At 38.0% G+C, this 20,730-nt stretch overlaps 1 protein-coding gene across 1 annotated transcript in view; it reads right to left on the reverse strand.

The window, feature by feature from the left end:
* Positions 1 to 247: 247 nt before the first annotated feature.
* CXCL11 (C-X-C motif chemokine ligand 11) overlaps positions 248 to 20,730 on the reverse strand; it is a 34,008-nt gene continuing 13,525 nt past the window's right edge. Inside the window, exons 2-6 of the mRNA XM_045858092.1 lie at positions 3,841 to 3,992; positions 2,008 to 2,140; positions 1,374 to 1,500; positions 1,191 to 1,263; positions 248 to 963 (exon numbers count right to left, since the gene is read on the reverse strand). Of these exons, the coding sequence (XP_045714048.1) occupies positions 922 to 963; positions 1,191 to 1,263; positions 1,374 to 1,500; positions 2,008 to 2,140; positions 3,841 to 3,909 (444 nt within the window). The 5' untranslated portion in view covers positions 3,910 to 3,992 and the 3' untranslated portion in view covers positions 248 to 921. The remainder of the gene's footprint in view (positions 964 to 1,190; positions 1,264 to 1,373; positions 1,501 to 2,007; positions 2,141 to 3,840; positions 3,993 to 20,730) is intronic.

Genomic DNA, 20,730 nt, shown 5'->3' on the forward strand with positions numbered 1-20,730 from the left:
ATTTTGCTTCCTGGCAGTTGTCATCAGTTTTGCTTAAGTAAACTCATAAAAATTCTCTATAGGCTTGGATATTCCTTACATTGACAAAAGGGTTGTAGTACTTTTTTAGAGGAAAATGATTTTGATTCTTTTTAAAATAAAATTATCTTAGATATTCCTACATTGTATAGAGGGGCATGACTTAAAAAGATAAGATTATGTATTTTCCTAAGAAAAAAACTCACAGAAAGTAAAGATGATTGCCAGATATGTACATACATTTCTTTTTCAACATATTCTTTGGTAGACAGAAACATTTTATATTTAAAATATGTCCAAAATATTGCTATAATTTATAAGAATAGATGAAACCAAAATACACAGTAAACACACATATCTGAAATTGCTTCAAAACATCTCATTGAGAAACAGAGTTGTTAAAATCAAATTGAGACCAGAGCTGCTGATTCAGTTATGAAGTATTTGCATTTTGACAAGTTTCCTTTAGCTTACAGTTTTTTCATAGTTCATTTCATGAATTACAGCCTTTTTATAAAACAAGATGACATATAAGAACTTTTTTCCTGGATATATATGTGCTATAAGATTCCCATTAAAAAACTGGGGGGAGTGTTCATTATATACATAGATGCTTTTGACTCATAAAATATTGACTTCAGAATAATGTTAATGTCTCCATTATAACTGCAGGTTTTAAAGTATAATATAGATCAAGTACAAACAGATAACTTAAAAATGTTTTCATTGTCACAGCAGAATAGTTATAAATATCAAATCTTCTACAAGTTTCCCTAACCTACAAATGCATGAAGGTACATTGCAGTAGACAACAGAAAGTCATTTCCCTATTACAGAATTCTTATCATTTCATCATAACAGTTAAATTTGTTCTGAATTTTCATATCCTTTTTTTCCAGGACTTCAGATGTTTTGATGTTTTAAAGACTTCATCTCTTCAACTTTCTGTAATGAGAAAATGAGAGTTTTATAAACCTGGGCTATTCTTGTTTCCCAGTGATTAAGAGTTGACATGTAAAACATTAAGCAAGAAAGAAAAACTAATTGTAACCAAAGATCCCTTATAAAAACAATTCACACAAGATCACAGGATCTTTCTGCAGTCGTCTGTTGTTTTCAAAAGATCTGTCTTGGATTAAACGTTATAAAATGGAAGTGATCCGGTAACCTACCTTTATGATAATACTGCCTTGCTTCGATTGGGGATTTAGGCATCTCTGTCCTTTTCGTGCTTTCAGGGTGATACTATTAAGGGAAGATGCAAATAGTCTTAAATTTTGGATGGAAAAGCATAAACAAACAAAAAAACCCCAAATGCCTCCACCATTGTCATCGTTAGCAAGTCCATTACTTACATCAATTCTGTTTTGTTACAGTAGTTACTTGGGAAAATTACAGAGATTGTCTGAATATTTGCCGCTTTCACTGCCTTTACTCCAGGGCCTATGCAAAGACAACGTCCTCCTTTGAACATTGGGAAACCTAAAACAGATCACAGCAGCAGTTACTGATGGATGTGACTGCAACAGGTGACTATGGTTTATAGTCCTGGTGGTGAAGTGAGCCAAGTCTTTATTAAGGACAAAAATGGTAATTTGCCAAATAGCACCTGACACTGCTGTTGTTGGGAAAGCTTAAGATGTTAATGGTTTTCTCTTTAAATTTGTAAGCAAACCATTAAAGAATAGTGGACACCATGAAAGAAGTTGTTGCAGATCAAGCTTATTTGCCTCTTGCTTTTATGCTCAAGACTTGTTTCAGGAAGCTAGTAACGTTATCTCACAAAAATCTTTTTAACAGACATTTAAAACTATTACTAGGCTCTTGCCAGACTTTGTAGCCAAATTAAAACAAACAAAAATTCCACAGTTATCTCTAGTGCCTCAGACATTTCTTACATTCTCTGTCAAACCTGTAATAACTTCTAATAAGACATTTGCAGAATGAGAAAAGCAATTTATAGGTTGAGAAGTGAAAAGTACCATGTACCTTGAACAGCCGTAGCACAGAGTATCAGAGCCAAGACGATAGCCATGCCATTCACATTCATGATTGTTGCTTCTGCTTCAGCTTCGATACTCTTCTGGGAGGGAGTAGAAGTGCTGAGCATGGTAGCAAATTCCTATTTGGCATATATAGGGCATTTTATACACCAGGAATTTCCCTCCTTGAGTCATGCTTCTTTCTTGCTTCCAAGAGTTTCTCTTTTGTCCCTTCCTATTTATTACAGTGTCAAAAGTGATACTAATGTGAAAGCCCTTTTTACTATAAAGAGTAAACAGCCAGATAGGAACCAACCTTTCTTAAGATAGCATTTCTTAGAAATGTATTTCTGGGCAGTAGAATTCTGATCACCATTATTTCGTTCAGGAAGACTATCTCCCTATTTTCAGTCCTTTCACCCGCTATCTTTCACATAACAAAAGAGCATTCTTAAGAAACCCAATTTTTATCATTTTATTTCTGCTTTAAATCTGATTTCATATCATTTATATAAATCCTTCATTATTTGACATCAAATTACTTTTATTTAATCTTATTTATATTTTTGTCAACTATACTTGGATATCTAAAAAAGTCTTCCTATGTACTTCTGAATTTATATCCATTTCTCTTTGCATATTTAGCAGTTTCTTATATATATATATATATATATATATATATATATATATATATATATATATATATATAGTGGTACTGTCATTTAGCATATAAAGTTGTATGAGTTGTGGATTTTTAAAAAACAAACCTATTTTCTCATAAAATGTTTTATGTCTTGAGTTGTATTTTGCTGTAACCCGTTTTGTTTTATCTTTACCTTTTTCTCTTAAGCTTTCTGAATCTATTTATTTTAAATGTGTCACTTGTAGACACTTAAAAAATCATATCCAAGGGATTTTTTAAATGTTTTTTTAAAAGCTTTTATTTATTGATTTTTAGAGAGAGGAGAAGGAAGGGAGAAAGAGAGGGAGAGAAATATCAATGTGTGGTTGCTTCTCACACACCCCCTACCGGGGACCTGGCCTGCAACCCAGGCATGTGCCCTGACTGGAAATCGAACCTGCAACCCCTTGGTTCGCAGGCCCATGCTCAATCCACTGAGCCACACCAGCCAGGGCATCAGCCATATCCAAGGGATTTTTTTAATGGCTAAAATGTATTTACTGTATAATTGGCAATCTGAACTATTTTAAAATGCTTTTTTGCTATTTCTTTTCTGTCTTTATGTTTTCCTTGGTTTCTTCCCAACTTCAAATATGTTTTCTTTAACATTTTTCTTGTGTGATCTGAAAGAAATACAGTTTTACATTTTGGTAATAATATTTAAAAAATTTTATGCATAAACTAGGACTTGATTGATATTCTATGTCATACTGTTGTAAATAGTCATAATTCAAATTTTCATAAAACATGAACTAACTCTCTTCCTTTTGCCTTCATGTGTAAATTACTATTTAGCTCAGTAACAAACTTGTAGTGCACAATTTACTCCTTCAGAATTCTGTGTATATTGTTTTACTGTCGTGCAATTGTAGTACATAATATTGTAAAAACGTCAGAAATTAGTCCCCTTCCACTCTTGCCCCTTTGGATATACACACACATTTTTCACCTAACCATTTCCGTATCAGTCTGTGTCAGGTTTCTAATTTTTCTGTATGTCAGGGTGTATTTCTAAATATTCTAGGAGGAAAGAGGGGAGAAGACAGGGAGAAGGGAAAAAACCTTCCTCTTCCTGTGAGGAAGACCACCCAGTAGTCTGTAGTGCGGGTGCTGCCCCTGCTGCTTGTGTCTGACCCCAGAAGACAGGGGTATTCCTACCCATGTGGACGCATTCTTTCTGCTTTTCCTTATAGCTGAATTGCAGTTGGGTTTCTGGGGAAGGCTCATTTAGTTCTTCACTTCAAGTCCTCAGGTAGTAGATCCAAAATTATGCAGAGCTGGGAGAGGGATTGGTTTTGTACCTCATTTTCCTGAATGATACAAAAAGTGAGAGTAATTAGGCCCTGGCAGGTGCTAGTATGGATGTTTAGTCTCTCCTTCCTAACATTCTCCCTTTTTTACTGCCTCTCCCAATGTCCCTGCCTTAAAATTTATTGGAAAGCACCACCCTTTCCCGCAGTAGTTAATTTGCTCACTCATTCACTTAACAGATATTTATTTTAGGTGTCTCTTACATGCCTGGCATTTTTCAGTATAGATAGAGCAGTGAACAAAACCATCCAAGTTCCTTTTTCTATCTCACAAATTTTACAGCTTCCTAACTAGCTCATTGTAGTCAGTAGTCTGCTTGATTTCTGCTGTTTCAGTAGATGTGTGTTTTCAGAACTATGACTTGTTCTGGACTAAATACTTCTAATATCACATGAGGAGAATTAATTTCTTTCAGAATATTCCCTTATCTGGTGAGCTTGAGAGCTCTCTCTTCTTTCTATTCATGTAATATGGGACCTCTAGTTTTCTCTCCTTCCTTGAATCCTTTTCTTTCTTTAAGTTGTGATATCTTCATGAAGCCTTCTTCAATACATAGTGATTTCTTCTCATCCTAGCTTTACAACACTTACTGTCTTATCTAGCTATATCCTGTAGAAAATGTAATGTCAGCCATATATTTAATTTTATTTTTAAGTATATTTGATTGATTATGCTATTAAAGTTGTTCCATTTTTCTCCCCTTTATTTCCCTTTACCCTGCAACACACCCCCCGACCCCCGGCATTCCCTCTCCTCTTAGTTCATGTCCGTGGATCGTGCATAAAAGTTCTTCGGCTTCTCCATTTCCTGTACTATTGTTAATCTCCCCTTGTCTATTTTGTACCTACCAATTACACTTCTTATTCCCTGTACCTTTCCCTGCATTCTCCCCCGACTCCCTACCTGCTGATAACCCTCTATGTGATCTCTCTTTCTATAATTCTTTCTGTTCTTGTTCTAGTTGTTGGCTTAGTTTGTTTCTATTTTGCTTTTTAGGTTCAGTTTTGATTGTGAGTGTTTTGCCATTTTACTGTTCAGAATTTTGATCTTCCTTCTTTTTCTTAGATAAGTCCCTTTAACCTTATATATAATAAGGGCTTGGTGATGATGAACTTATCAGGGACACTTTATCTGCCCTTCCATTCTAAATGGTAGCTTTGCTGGATAGAGTAATCTTGGATGTAGGTCCTTGCTTTTCATGACTTTGAATACTTCTTTCCAGTCCCTTCTTGCCTGTAAGGTTTCTTTTGAGAAATCAGCTGATAGTATATGGGAACACCTTTATATGTAACTCTCTGCTTTTCTCTTGCTGCTTTTAAGGTTCTCTCCTTATCTTTAATCTTGGATAATTTAATTATGATGTATGTTGGTGTGGCCCTCTTTGGGTCCAACTTCTTTGGAACTCTGAGCTTCCTGGACTTGCATGTCTATTTCCTTCACCAGATTGAGGAACTTTTCCTTTATTATTTTTTCAAACAAGTTTTCAATATCTGCTCTTCCTCTTTTCCTTCTGGCACCCCTATGATTTGGATGTTGGAACATTTAAAGTTGTCGCAGAGGTTCCTAAGTCTCTCCTTGTTTTTTTTTGAATTCTTGTTTCTTCTTTCTGTTCTGGTTGAATGTTTATTTCTGCCTTCTGTTCCAAATCTTTTATTTGAGTCCCTGTTTCCTTTCCTTCACTGTTGGTTCCCTGTATATTTTGCTTTATATCACTTTGTATAGCCTTTACTTCTTCCTTTATTTTGTAGCCATACTTTATCATTTCTGTGAGCATCCTGATTACCAGTGTTTTCAACTCCACATCTGATGGGTTGACTATCTCCTCATCGCTTAGTTCTTTTTCTGGAGTTTTGATCTGTTCTTTCATTTGGGTCACATTTCTTTGTCTCAGCATACCTGTTACATTGTAAGGGGCAGAGCCTTCAGTATTCTCCAGGATGGGCCAACCTACTTTGCTGCATTGTGGTACTGTATGTGGGGAAGGGGCCAGAGAGGGAACAATGCTACTTGGCTCTGCTCTCATCCCACTTCCTGTCACTTCCCCTGCTACCCACAAGTGATTCGTACCCTTCTGGTGCTAATTCCTGAGTGGGTGGGCTTGTGTATGTTTTAGGACCCTGTGGGCTCCTCCAATGGGACTCTCCTGTGAGACTGGCAGTTCCTTCTGCCACTGCAACCCCACAGGTCTTTACAGCCAGAGGTTTTGAAGCTTCCCTTCCCAGCACTGGAACACTGGGTTGCACAGTCTGTCTTGCTCCCTCGTTGTTCCTGCCAGTTTATCCGCATGTGAACGTGGGAACACCTGCTCCACCAGCTGCTGCCTCACCCACTTCGGTCCTCCAGCCACTTGCCTCATGTCCTCTCCTTCCCAGCTGCTCATCTTCACCCCTCCTACCAGTCTGGATGAATGTTTCTTCATTAACTCCTTGGTTGTCAGACTTTCATACAGTTTAATTTTCTGGCAATTTTGGTTGTTTTTTGTTTTTAAATTGGTTGTTATCCTTTTTTTGGTTGTGCAGGGAAGTGAAGCATATCTACCTATGCCTCCATCTTGGTTGGAAACCCCACATGTTTAATTTTAAATATTCTGGTAGCCATATTTAAAAGGCAAAAAGAATTTAATAAATTATTTAACTTAATCCAAAACATGAAAAAAATTATTTCAGTATGTAATCAATACAAGAAGACTATTATAGGAGATTTTTTTCAGTACTGTCTTCAAATCGCACAAGCAACACTTCAAATGCTCAGTAGCCATGTGGTCATGGCTACCATAGTGGATAGTGTAGGTCTACTTATTCATTTGACATTGAACATATTATACTGCTTTAATACTTAATTTTAAATAAAGATGGAGATGGAGATGGAGAGGAGAGATACTATACTTTTTGTTTTGTTTTGTTTTAGAAACTTTTCTAAATCTCCCTATTCCTTTTGTTCTTTCTCTGTTCACTAAATCACTTTATCTCATTGCTCTTTCTTTGATAAACCAGGAAAAAGAGTAAATTGCATTCTCTGTCTTTTTAGTACAGTATGCCTGTTTTCTTGTTGTTTCTGGAATTGGATTGTTTTAGGTTCCCCCACTCAAACAAGCTTCCCCTTGAAGTTGAACGAGAACGCCAGGAAACTAATCTTGTTTTTGTAATTAATCACCAAAGACCCTTCCAGCTTAGAAAACGCCATTTAATCTCTGATTCATCTGAAGTCTTAGTTATGATCTCAAATTATCCAATTAATGTAGATTTTTCAAATGTTTTTAGCTGTTTAAAAATGTTTTCCAGTAGGAAGAGATTAAAGCAAAACATTTAAAATTCTAATTCTCAACCTACCATTCACTAAGTCTTTGAAAAAATATACTGACTGCAAAAATGAAAAGTAATATCAAGAATGTTTTGTCCAGGCAAATTAGTGAAAAGTGGGTGAGAAATGGAAACAATTGGGTTGGTCAAAAATTTCTTCTAGAAGCACTTAGTTGCCTTTAACTTCATTCTGAACAATTTTGTTAGATTGTATTGTGACAGCTGTAACAGTGTGCATTTTTTAAAAAAACTTATCAAAATTGGTGAATTTTTGTGTAGCCATTTTAATATTGAAGATGAAAGAAAATACACATTTTCATCACATTATTCTTTATTTCAAGAAAAATAAAAATGCAGCTGAAATGCAAAAAAAGATTTGCAGTGTTTGGAGAAGGTACTGTAAGTGATCAAATGTGTCAAAAATGGTTTGCAAAGTTTCATGCTGGAGATTTCTCACTGGATGATGCTTTACAGTTGGGTAGACCAGTTGAAGTTGATAGCAATCAAACTGAGACATTAACTGAGAATAATCAACATTACACCATTCAGGAGACAGCCAACATACTCAAAATACCCAACTTAACAATGTCATTGGTGAAAATGAAACAATGTCTTTTATTTTACAGAAAAAAGTAAAATAAACAGATTTTTTGCTAGCCCAATAATGTACCTATTTATTATCAGTTAGAATTATGTGACTTTTTGGACTTCTGCTCAAGATGGAGGTGTAGGTAAATACGGCTTGCCTCCTCACACAACCACATCAAAAATTGCAACTAAACTAAAAAACAAATGTAATCCAGAATTGTCAACAAATTGAGCTGAATGGAAGCCTGACAACCAAGGAATTAAAGAAGCCACATTCATCCAGATGGGTAGAAGGGGCAGAGATGGGGAGACATGGGACCAGTGGTCCCACACCTAGATGTGCTAGATAAAAATTAGAGGGATACCTTGGGAGTGAGGGATCATAGCCTTACACCAGACCACCCAACACAGGGTTCCAGTGCCAAGAAGATAAGTCCACATAACTTCTGGCTGTAAAAACCCCAGCCGGGGTGATAGAAGAAACAGGATTCTCAGGAGCCTCCTCTTAAAGGGACTTGCAACAAGGTTAGGACTCACACAGACTCACTCCCTCTGGGCTCCAGCATCAGGGGAGCAGCTGGAAGGGAACCAGTGGCATACAGGGAGAAATTTAAGTGTCTGGCATCAGGGTAAGTGCTGGGGGACAGCTTCCTCCTGGACAAAACTCTAGAGGCTAGGCAGTGGCATTGTCCCTGCTCTGAAATCTCCCACACACAGAGCCACAGAGTGGCAACGCCGAAGCTGAGACTCCATCAACCTGGTTCACATGGGTTGTCCTGCCCTGGTGATTACTTAAGGCTCTGCCCCATCCAGCATACTGCTGTGCTCTTCTACAATAGGCCACACTACTAAAATGGAGTCAAGGAAGCTCTACCTAGTATATAGAAACAAACACAAGGAGGCTATCAAAATGAGGAGACAAAGAAATATGGCTCAAAGAAAGAACAGAACAAAACTCCAGGAAAAGAACTAAACAAAGTGGACTTTGGCAATCTATCAGGTGCAGAGTTCAAAACAGTGGTTATTAGGATGCTCAAGGAACTCATTGGGTACTTCAACAACATAAAAAAGATGCAGGCAGAAAAGAAGGTTATGCTAAGTGAAATAAAGAAAAATCGACTTCCAGCAAGATGGAGGCATAGGTGGACGCACCGTACCTCCACGCACAACCAAGATTAGGACAACAACAATTTAGAGCTAGAATAACACCCAGAACTGATAGAGAATTTATCTGAATGGAAGTTGGACAGCCAAAAAGTTGAAGTAGACCCGGTAATCGAGACCGGTAGGAGGGGCTGAGAGGAGGAGCGGGTGTGGGTCGCGGCACGCATGGAGATGGGGAGAAGTAGGTGCATAAGGCACTGGGAGCGAGTAAGCCTTCTGGGATGCGCAAGATTGCAGCAGTGGACCCTGAGTATGCAAGCAGCGGCTGGCAGACCCAGTGAGGTGGCATTGTAGACCAGGGCAGAGCGCGAAACCCAGGATCCCAGAGAAGGGACTGTGATCCCAGGAGAACGGAACTACCACCATTGTTCCCTCCCGCCCCCGCTCCCATATACAACGTCACAATCTAGCGACTGGGGTGCCCAGCCCAGGTGAACACCTAAGGCTGCACCTCTCACTGTAACAAGAGCAACCAGACTGGGGAAAAAAAAAAAGGAGAGAGAGACATGTCTCCAACAGATGAACAGATGAACAGATGAGTCCCGCAGGACTCATCCTTTTGAGTGACCAAGAAATAGCCGATCTATCAGATGCACAGGTCAAAACACTGGTGATCAGGAAGCTCACAGAATTGATTGATTTTGGGTGCAAATTACATGAAAAAATGGAGATTACCATAAAAGAGATGAAGGAAGATGCACGGAGAACCAATAGTGAAGGGAAGGAAACTGGGACTCAAGTCAATGGAGTGGACCAGAAGGAAGCAAGAAACAACCAAGCAGGAAAGCATGAAGAAATAAGAATTCAAAAAAACAAGGAGAAACTTAGGAACCTCCAGGACATCTTTAAACATTCCAACATCCGAATTATAGGGGTATCAGAAGGGGAAGAGGAAGAGCACCAGATTAAAAACATATTTGAACAAATAATAAAAGAGAACTTCCCCATTCTGGCAAAGGAAATAGACTTCCAAGAAATCCAGGAAGCTCAGAGAGCCCCAAAGAAGTTGGACCCAAAGAGGAACATATCAAAGCACATCACAGTTACATTACCCAAGATTAAAATGAAGGAGAGAATCCTAGAAGCAGCAAGAGATAAGGGGACAGTCACCTACAAAGGAGTTCCCATCAGACTGTCAGCTGATTTCTCAAAAGAGACCTTGCAGGCAAGAAGGGGCTGGAAAGAAATATTCCAAGTCATGAAAGAAAAGGACCTACATGCCAGATTGCTCTATCCAGCAAAGCTCTCATTTAGAATGGAAGGGCAGATAAAGTGCTTCTCAGATAAGGTCAAGTTGAAGGAGTTCATCACCACCAAGCCCTTATTTTATGAAACGTTAAAGGGACTTATCTAAGAAAAGAAGGTAAAGAAAAGACATGTATAGTAAAAGGACAGCAAACTCACAATTATTAACAACCACACCTAAAACAAAACCAAAGGAAACTAAGCAAATAACTACAACAGGAACAGAACCACAGAAATGGAGATCACATGGAGGGTTAGCATCAGGGGAGTGGGAGGAGGAGAGAGGGGGAAAAGGTACAGAGAATAAGTAGCATAGAATGTAGGTTGAAAATAGATAGGGGGAGGGTAAGAATAGTATGGGAAATATAGAAGCTAAAGAACTTATAAGTATGACACATGGACATAAACTAAGGGGGGATATGGGTGGGAGAGGGTGTACAGGGTGGAGGGGAGTGAAGGGGGGAAAATGGGACAACTGTAATAGCATAATCAATAAAATATATTTAAAAAAAAGAAAAATCTACAGGGAACCAGCAGCAGAGTGGATGAAGCTCAGAATCATATCAATGATTTAGAACATAAGGAAGAAATAAGCATTCAAGCAGAATGGCAAGAATTCAAAAAACAAGGATGGCTAAGGAGCCTCTGGGACAACTTCAAGTGTACCAACATTGAAATCATAGGGGTGCTGGAAGGAGAAAAGAAATAGTAAGAAATCGAAACCTTATTTGAAAAAGTAATGAAAGAAAACTTCCCTAATTTGGTGAAGGAAATAGACATGCAAGTCCAAGAGGTACAGAGACTCCCAAACAAGATGGACACAAAGAGGACCGCACCAGACACATCATAAAATGCCAAAGGTTAAAGATGAGAGAATCTTAAAAGCAGTAAGAGAGTAACCTAAAAGGGTGTTCCCATAAGACTGTCAGCTGATTTTTCAAAAGAAACTTTGCAGGCTAGAAGGGACTGGTAAGAAGTCTTCAAAGTGATGATAAGCAAGGCCCTACAACCTAAATTATTCTACCCAGCAAAGCTATCATTTAGAATTGAAGGGCAGATAAAGTGCTTCCCAGACAAGGTAAAGCTAAACAAGTTCATCATCACTAAGCCCTTATTATATGAAAGGTTAAAGGGACTTATCTAAGAAAAAGAAGAAAAAACTATTAACATTACAATGGCAATAAAGTCACAACTACCAACAATTGAATCCAAACAAGTTTATTAAGCAAAGAAGCAGAACAGAACCAGAATCATAGATACGAAGATCATTTGGAGGGTAATCATTTGGGAGGAGGAAGGGAGGGAAAAGGTACAGAGAATAAGAAGCATAAATGTTAGGTACAAAATAGACAGGGGGAAGTTAAAAATAGTGTAGGAAATGGAGAAGCCAAAGAACTTTTATGCCTGACCCATGAACATGAACTAAGGGGAGGGATTTCCAGAGGGAATGGGGGCAAAAGAAGAAAAATTGGGACAACTGTAATAGCATAATCAATAAAATATATTTTCAAAAAAGAATTATGTAACAGAATCCTGTTGTTTTTGTATTTGTAGAACGCAGATGACTCACATCTGGGGAAGAGGTTGTATTACATGTGATAGGAACCTAAAATAATGTGAATACTCTGAACAGATTGAGATAGAATCCTTAACTCTTAAAAGTACAGTAATCTAGTACTTGATGCTCTTTCATAAAGGGATTAAGACATTTCGGGAGCTGCCAATGAAAAATCATGAACCCTTAATGGAATACTGCCTCTGTGTTTTTCTCACAACATTATTTAAATACTGTTTCACCAAATCAGACAAATCCTGCAGGAAATATCCAAGATGGCCATTAGGCACTAGGCAAGGCTGTGTTTTTTCCAAATACTCGGAAAAGGTTGTAAAAATAATTTTAAAATCATTAAGGCATTAATTAATATGCATATTTCATTACTATACAAAAACATTCCAAAAAGAAACTGAATTTTGAATAAGGATGTTTCTGAGTATATACGTGATCTGATTCTGGGACTTGAATGTAAGATGACATTTATCCTTGTCTCAGGGAGAGGAACCAGGGGTTCCCATCCATGGTGCTTTAAGTGGTCCCATGCCTGGGCATCATAGCTGTGGCTTTTCCCACCACACCTCTCCCTGCAGCCCATGGGAGAGTGCTGACTTGAGGACTCAAGGCTTCTACTTATTGCTGAGGAAGCAAAGAGAGGGAAAGAGCACTGTCTCGTCTGGCCTGTGCTGCGGGGGAACAGGAAACGGCTGCAGCCTTTCTTCTTCTCAGCTTTGCTTTCTGTTTCAAGACTGTAGTCTGTATCTTTGAGTCATACAAAACATCTTACGAATGTTTTGTATGACTCAAAGAACAATAAGAAACAAATCTATATGCATGGGTAAGAATGGTAGAATTTTTGGTAAAATTTTAAAACTTCATATGTTAAAATTTAGAACACAGAAAAAGAAACTATCAAGTCTGTTACCTCGCTGAATACTTTAACCCTGTTTTTAATGCCCTCTATACTACTCTTCACAGAGCATTTGCTGCCATTTGCATGTATTTGAGCCAGAGCAGTGGGTTGTACAAAGCAATTTCAACATCACCATAAACTTCAGAGAAATCTTTTTACTAACAACAAAGGCAGCTCTGTGCATGGCCTTAAGTTGTCCGCCTGGAAAATGACTGCCATCGACAACTGCCAAGTCAATGTGGATGTTAATGTTAATTTTCCCAGTTGGGAAACAACATGCCTATTGTTAGGAGATACAAACATGTAAGTGGTTAGCAATGAGGAACTTTATGCACTAATTGACAGAAACTTGGTTCAATAAGGAGAGGGAGAATTGTGTGGTAGCGTCACTTATCATTAGTTTATTACCTCTACTACTCAGAAGCTGGAAGACAGGAGAAAATAGATCTGGCTGATATTATTTCAGGGCTAGTTAGAAATAGAGTAATGTATAAAAGGATCTTGCCTGGAAAGATATGTCCTACATGTGAATATTAGAGGAGCTATGTATGTAAGGTATGAAGCTGCATTGAATTTTTTTGTATGCTTTTTAATAGGGTAAGTAAAATATCTATTTATATGGAACATTTCGGTATACATGGCTTGCCAGTATGAACCAAAGGTCACATTAAATGTAATGTTTGTTTGTTTGTTTGTTTGTTTTCATTGTTGTTCAAGTACAGTTGTCTCCATTTTCCCACCACCACTTGCCCCTGCCACACCCACTTACACCTCCTCCCCTCAATCCTTCCCCCACTTGGGCTTTGTCCATGGGTCCTTTATACACATTCTTTGATGACCCTTACCCTTCTTTCCCCTGTTACCTCTCTTCCCCCTCCCCTCTGGTTACTGTCAGTTGTTCTTTATTTCAATGTCTCTGATTATATTTTGTTTGCTTGTTTGTTTTGTTGATTAGGTTCCTGTTAAAGGTGAGATCATATGCTATTTGTCTTTTACCAACTGGCTTATTTCACTTAACATAATGCTATCCAGATCTATCCATTCTGTCCTGAAGGGTAGGAGCTCCCTTTTCTTTCTCCTGTGTAGTATTCCATTGTGTAAATGTGCCACAGTTTTTCGATCCACTTATTTACTGATGGGCACTTAGGTTGCTTCCAGCATTTGGCTATTGTAAATTGTGCTGCTATGAACATTGGGGTGCATAGGTTCTTTTGGTTTGGTGTTTCAGGATTCTTAGGGTATAATTCCATTGCTGGGTCAAAAGGCAGTTCCATTTTTAGTTTTCTGAGGAAATTTCATACTGTTTTCCACAGTGGCTGCACCAGTCTGCATTCCCACTGACAGTGCACTAGGGTTCCTTTTTCTCTACAACATTGCTAACATTGTTGTTTATTGATTTGTTTGTGATGGCCATGCTGGCCAATGTGAATTGGTATCTCATCGTGGTATTAATTTGCATCTCTCTGATGGCTAGTGATGCTGAGCATCCTTCCATATATCTCTAGGCCCTCTGTATGTCCTCCTTGGGGAAGTGTCTGTTCAGGTCCTCTGCCCATTTTTTTAATTGAATTGTTTGTCTTCCTGGAGTGGAGTCATGTGGATTCTGTATATATTTTGGAGATCAAACCCTTGTCTGAGGTATCATTGGCAAATATGTTTTTCCATATGGTTGGTTCCCTTTTTGTTTTGCTGATGTTTTCTGTAGCCATGCAGGAGTTTTTTTTATTTTGATGAAGTCCCATTTGTTTATTCTTTCCTTTATGTCCCTTGCTCTAGGGGACATATTGATGAAAATATCACTGTGTGGAATATCTGAGATTTTTGTGTCTATATTTTCCTCTAGGGCTTTTATGGTATCACAACTTATATTTAAGTGTTTTGTCCATCTTGAGTTTATTTTTGTGTATGGTGTAAGTTGGGAATTGAGTTTCATTCTTTTTGTATGTAGCCATCCAGATCTCCCAATACCATTTGTTGAAGGGGCTATTTTTACTCTATATTATCTTCTGTCCCCTTTGTCAAATATTAATTGACCATAGAGACATGGGTTTATTTCTGGGCTCTCTATTCTGTTCCATTGATATATGTGTCTGTTCTTATGCCAGGACCAGACTGTTTTGATTACAGTGGCCTTGTAATAGAGTTTGATATCATGTATTGTGATCCCTTCTACTTTGTTCTTCTTTCTCAAAATGGCTGAGGCTATTCAGGGTCATTTATGGTTCCATATAAATTTTTGAAATGTTTGTTCTGTATTTGTGAAATACATCATTGGTATTTTAATAGGGATTGCATTGAATCTATAGATTGCTTTGGGTAGTATGGACATTGTGGTGACATTTTGGACATTGCTTTGGGTCTTCTTCTATATGCTTCTATTTATTTGTGTCTTCTCTAATTTCTTTCTTTAGTGTTGTATAGTTTTCTGAATATAGGTCTTTTACCTCCTTGGTTAGGTTTATTCCTAGGTACTTTATTTGTCTTATTGCTATAGCAAATGGGATTTTTTTCCCAATTTCTGTTTCTGATATTTTGTTGTTGGTATATAAAAATGTCTTTGATTTCTGAATATTGATTTTGTATCCTGCTGCTTTGCCAAATTCACTTATTAGGTTGAATTTTTTTTGGTGGAGTCTATAGGGTATTCTATGTATACTATCATGTTATCTGCAAACAATGACAGTTTTACTTCCTCCATTCCAATTTGGATGCCATTTATTTCTTTTTCTTGTCTGATCACTGTGGCTAGGACTTCTAATACTATGTTGAATAGCAGTGGTGAAATTGGATATCCTTGTTTTGTTCCTGATCTTAGTGGGAAAGCTTTTAGTTTTTGCCCATTGAGTATGATGTTGGCTGTAGGTTTTTTATATATGGCCTTTATTATGTTGAGATATGCTTCCTCTATGCCCACTTTGCTGAGTGTTTTTATCATAAATGGGTGCTACACCTTATCAAATGCTTTTTCTGCATCTACTGATATGATCATGTGATTTTTGCCTTTCCTTCTGTTTATATGATGTATTATGTGATTTGCAAACATTGTACCATCCTTGCATACCTGGGATTAATCCCAGTTGATCATGGTGTATGATCTTTTTAAGGTATTGCTGGATGCAGTTTGCCAATATTTTGTTGAGGATTTTAGCGTCTATGTTCATTAGCAACATTGGCCTCTAGTTTTCTTTCTTTGTTGTGTCTTTATTTGGTTTTGGGATTAGGATGATGCTGGCCTCATAAAAAGAGTTTGGGAGTCTTCCCTCTTCTCTGATTCTTTGGAATAGTCTGAGAAGGATAGGGGTTAACTCTTCCTTAAATATTTTGTAAAATTCTCCTTTGAAACTGTTTAGTCCAGGGCTTTTGTGTGCCAGGATTCTTTTTATTATTTCTTCAATTTCACTAGCTGTTATCAGTCCACTCAGGCTTCTGCTTTTCCTTGATTCAGTTTTGGAAGAGTGTATTTTTCCAGAAATTTGTCCATTTCACCCAGGTTTTCAAACTTCTTGGCATATAGTTATTTGTAGTAATTTCTTACAATCCTTTGTGTCTTTATGGTATCAGTTGTAATTTCCCCTCTTTTATTTTTGATTTTATTTATTTATATCCTCTCTCTTTTTTCTTGATGGGTCTGATTGTATAACTCCCAGGCCCAAGGCTCAACAAAATAGAAACCTCAACAAAATATTGGGAGTAGAAGACTATGTATGGAATAACTTGGGATAAATGGAATCTGAGGCTTCTGGTGAGGAAGCAATTAGGAAAGCTCGAGAAAGCCTAGAGCCCCATTTAATTTATATTTCATTAAATGTCAGGAGAATGATTACTGTAAAACTTCTTAAAACTTATTCTCTTTTAGTAATGTTTTTCCTTTATTTCCCATCATGACTAGTAGTAGTAACCTTTAGAAAATGTAAGAACAATTGATGCTTATTCCAGTGATGGGAGGAAAAGGGAAGAAGCCTCTGTTCTTTCTGCCATTTGATGAGGTGGACAGAAACTTGAGTCTGAAGCAACAGTAGGCAGCCATCAGGTCAACCCCTTTCCCTGGGAATTTATACCAGATAAGTGCCTTAGATCCTCCCAGGGGAAGCAGGGAAGGCTAGAGGGGGAGGACAGGAAACCACTGGAGGACATCAGTGACAGTGCTGCTCCCTTATTCCCATCCCTCCATCTCACTGTCCCTCTCCTTTCTCTAGCCTATATTGTAAATCAGCACATTCCACATTCTGAACAGTAGCCCTAGTTGCTACTTCTCTCCTCATCCCAGGCCCCTTCCCTTGCAGAACCCTTCAAGCTTGAATTGACATATTTGGAAGGATATCAGGGATCAGCCCAGCTAGTAGGTCTAGTTTGGTAAGAGTTAAATCAGTGGAGGGAGACTTTTACTTATACCTGAGGAGTCTTCAAATTCTGAAGAATATGCAGAGTCCAGAGATGAGTAAGGAAAGCCAGAGAGGTATGTAAACATATTGCCAAAACTGAGGGCTCCAGAAATAGGTCTCAAATTGTCAAGGATTCAAGGGTTAGGGAAAGAGAAAAGAGAAGCAGTTTTAGAATAAAAGGGGAGTGGGCCAAGAATCAGCATTATTATTTAACAGCAACAGAGTAATGGGATGTTGCATATCTTTAGATAGACCAGGCAGGAGGCAAAGCTCCTGTTGTCCATCAGGGTGGGGACAGAGTAAATAAGAGAAAGAGACATATTTTTGACATCTCAAGTTGAGACCCATAATACATTTCTCCATAGAAAAATAATACATATGGGCCAAGATGGAGGTGTAAGTGGATGCACCGTACCTCCACGCACAACCAAGATTCGAACAACAACAAGTTAGAGGCAGAATAACACCCAGAACTGACAGAAAATTTTTCTGAATGGAAGTCGGACAGCCAAGAAGTTGAAGTAGACTCATTCATCCAGACTGGTAGGAGGGGCAGAGATGAGCAGCCAGGCTCGGGTCACAGTGCAGAGAGCAGAGACAGTTGTGCGCATAAGGCAACTGGGGGTGCGTAAGGCATCTGGGGCACACAAGATGGCAACGGGTGGAACCTGAGTGTGCAAGCGGCAGCTGGCAGACCCAGTGAGGCGGTGATTGTGGAGCAGGGCAGAGCGAGCAACCCAGGATCCCAGGGAAGGAACTGAGGTCCCACGGAGAACAGAGCTACAGCCATTGTTCCCTCTCAATCCTGCCCTCACATACAACATCACAATCTAGGGACTGGGGTGCCCAGCCATGGTGAACACCTAAGGCTCCGCCCCTCATTGTAACAGGAGTGACCAGAAAAAGAGAGAGAGAGAGAGAGAGAGAGAGAGAGAGAGAGAGAGAGAGAGATGGCTCAAACAGAAGAACAAATCAGTGCCCCAGAACTCATCCTTTTGGGCAACCAAGAGATAGCTAACCTATCAGATGCACAGTTCAAAACACTGTGATCAGGAAGCTCACAGAATTGATTGATTTTGGGTGCAAATTAGATGAAAAAATGCAGGTTACCATAAAAGAAATGAAGGAAAATGCACAGGGAACCAATAGTGATGGGAAGGAAACTGGGACTCAAGTCAATGGAGTGGACCAGAAAGAAGAAAGAAACAACCAAGCAGGAAAGAATAGAGAAATAAGGATTCAAAAAACGAGGAGAAGCTTAGGAACCTCCAGGACATCTTTAAATGTTCCAACATGTGAATTATAGGGGTATCAGAAGGGGAAGAGGAAGAGCACCAGATTAAAAACATATTTGAACAAATAATAAAGGAGAACTTCCCCATTCTGGCAAAGGAAATCGACTTCCAGGAAGTCCAGGAAGCTCAGAGGGTCCTAAAGAAGTTGGACCCAAGGAGGAACATATCAAAGCACATCAGTTACATTACCCAAGATTAAAATGAAGGAGAGAATCCTAGAAGCAGCAAGAGATAAGGGGACAGTCACCTACAAAGGAGTTCCCATCAGACTGTCAGCTGATTTCTCAAAAGAGACCTTGCAGGCAAGAAGGGGCTGGAAAGAAGTATTCCAAGTCATGAAAGACAAGGACCTACATGCCAGATTGCTCTATCCAGCAAAGCTCTCATTTAGAATGGAAGGGCAGATAAAGTGCTTCTCAGATAAGGTCAAGTTAAAGGAGTTCATCACCACCAAGCCCTTATTTTATGAAATGTTAAAGGGACTTATCTAAGAAAAGAAGATAAAGAAAAACCCAAAACATGTATAGTAAAAGGACAGCAAACTCACAATTATTAACAACCATACCTAAAGCAAAACCAAAAGAAACTAAGCAAATAACTACAACAGGAACAGAACCACAGAAATGGAGATCACATGGAGGGTTAGCAGCAGGGGAGTGGGAGGAGGACAGAGGGGGAAAAGGTACAGAGAATAAGTAGCATAGAATGTAGGTTGAAAATAGATAGGGGGAGGGTAAGAATAGTATGGGAAATATAGAAGCTAAAGAACTTATAAGTATGACACATGGACATAAACTAAGGGGGGGATATGGGTGGGAGAGGGTGTACAGGGTAGAGGGGAGTAAAGGGAGGAAATGGGACAACTGTAATAGTATAATAAAAATAACATTATTATAAAAATAGCAAATTTTATAATAAGAAAATAAAGATATAAAAAAGAAAAAATAATACATATTAGATTAGTTAGATGTCTAAGCTAGCCTACTAAAATGGAGTTATAGGAACTCACATGGAACTTGTAATATAGGCTCTGTCATGAAAAAAAATTATCTTTGTACAAATAATGGGTCTTTAAATGAACTTTTAAATTAGGTTTCATTGATAGGCAGAGAAATAACTGTAAATTAGAATTAAAGAAAAGTTATCCAAATTTGTGGATCTTATCATGGCTTACAGATTTTCATAAAAAGATAATTTAGTCTTAATTTTTAAAAACTTAAAAAATAATAGTGACACTTTTGGAGAGAACTGATCAGTTATTTTATAACAGAATGTCCTTCAATTTTAACTTACCTTACGTTTCCTCATAATTGGAATGAAGCTATGCATTTTGGGCAAGAAAACTACAAAGTATGTTCTTTTCAGTGTATCATATCAAAGAATTTGTAATGTTGATGTGTCTTATTATTAGTGTTATTTAATCATTGGGTTAAGTTTGTGTCTGCCAGGAAAAATTATCGCAGAGTGAGAAGAATAAGGAAAAATAACTAAATGCAATATGTGTTCTGGATAGGATTCTAGAAAAAGGATGTTAGTGAAAAGTTGGTGATATTTAAATAAAGCCTGTATTTTAATTAACAATATTGTATCAGCATTCATTTTCTGTTCTTAAGATGTTAACATTAGAAGAGGAAGAAGATAAGGATATTCTGTACTATTTTAGCAGCTTTCTATAAGTCTAAAATTAACTCAAAATAAAAATTAAAAATAATATCTAACACTTACATAGTACTTACTGTGCACCAGACTGTGTCTCTTAACTCTTTGATCCCTCTCAACAGCTCTGTGAGGGGACTGCTGTTATTATCCCCAGCTGACAGATGATAAAACTAGATCCAGAAAAGTAAGAAACATGTCTAACATCACATGGTTATTGAGTGGTCACATAGCTAGAAAGTGGTTAAGTTGGAATTGAACTGAAGCATTGTGAATCCAGAAATCCATTGTATCAGACTGACTTTCAGTGTGCTATAGATACACATTGTTTAAAAATAATTCAGACGTGCCAAAAAAATATCTATCCTTCAATGAGGCAGTCTCTGTTATTCATTTTTTCTTTTAATCCTTCAGGGAAGAATTTATTCTTGAGCATTGATAGCAGCCCAGTTTGGTTTTTATCCACAATATTCAAAGCTCTGCTGTGGCAATGTTTTGTTCTCTTCAGAAGTTTCTCATGGCATTCTGACTGTTGTAGATAGCTGTGTTGGAAACTAGGGAATCCCATCTGAGTTGGTCAGAGGGGAAACCATTATTAATAAAGTGCTAATTGCTCATAACTACTAGGTACAGTCTGTACAAT

This window comes from Phyllostomus hastatus, unplaced genomic scaffold (genome assembly GCF_019186645.2).
Source record: "Phyllostomus hastatus isolate PE091 unplaced genomic scaffold, TTU_PhHast_1.1 phas_scaffold_1674, whole genome shotgun sequence".
Classification (NCBI taxonomy): Eukaryota; Metazoa; Chordata; class Mammalia; order Chiroptera; family Phyllostomidae; genus Phyllostomus; species Phyllostomus hastatus.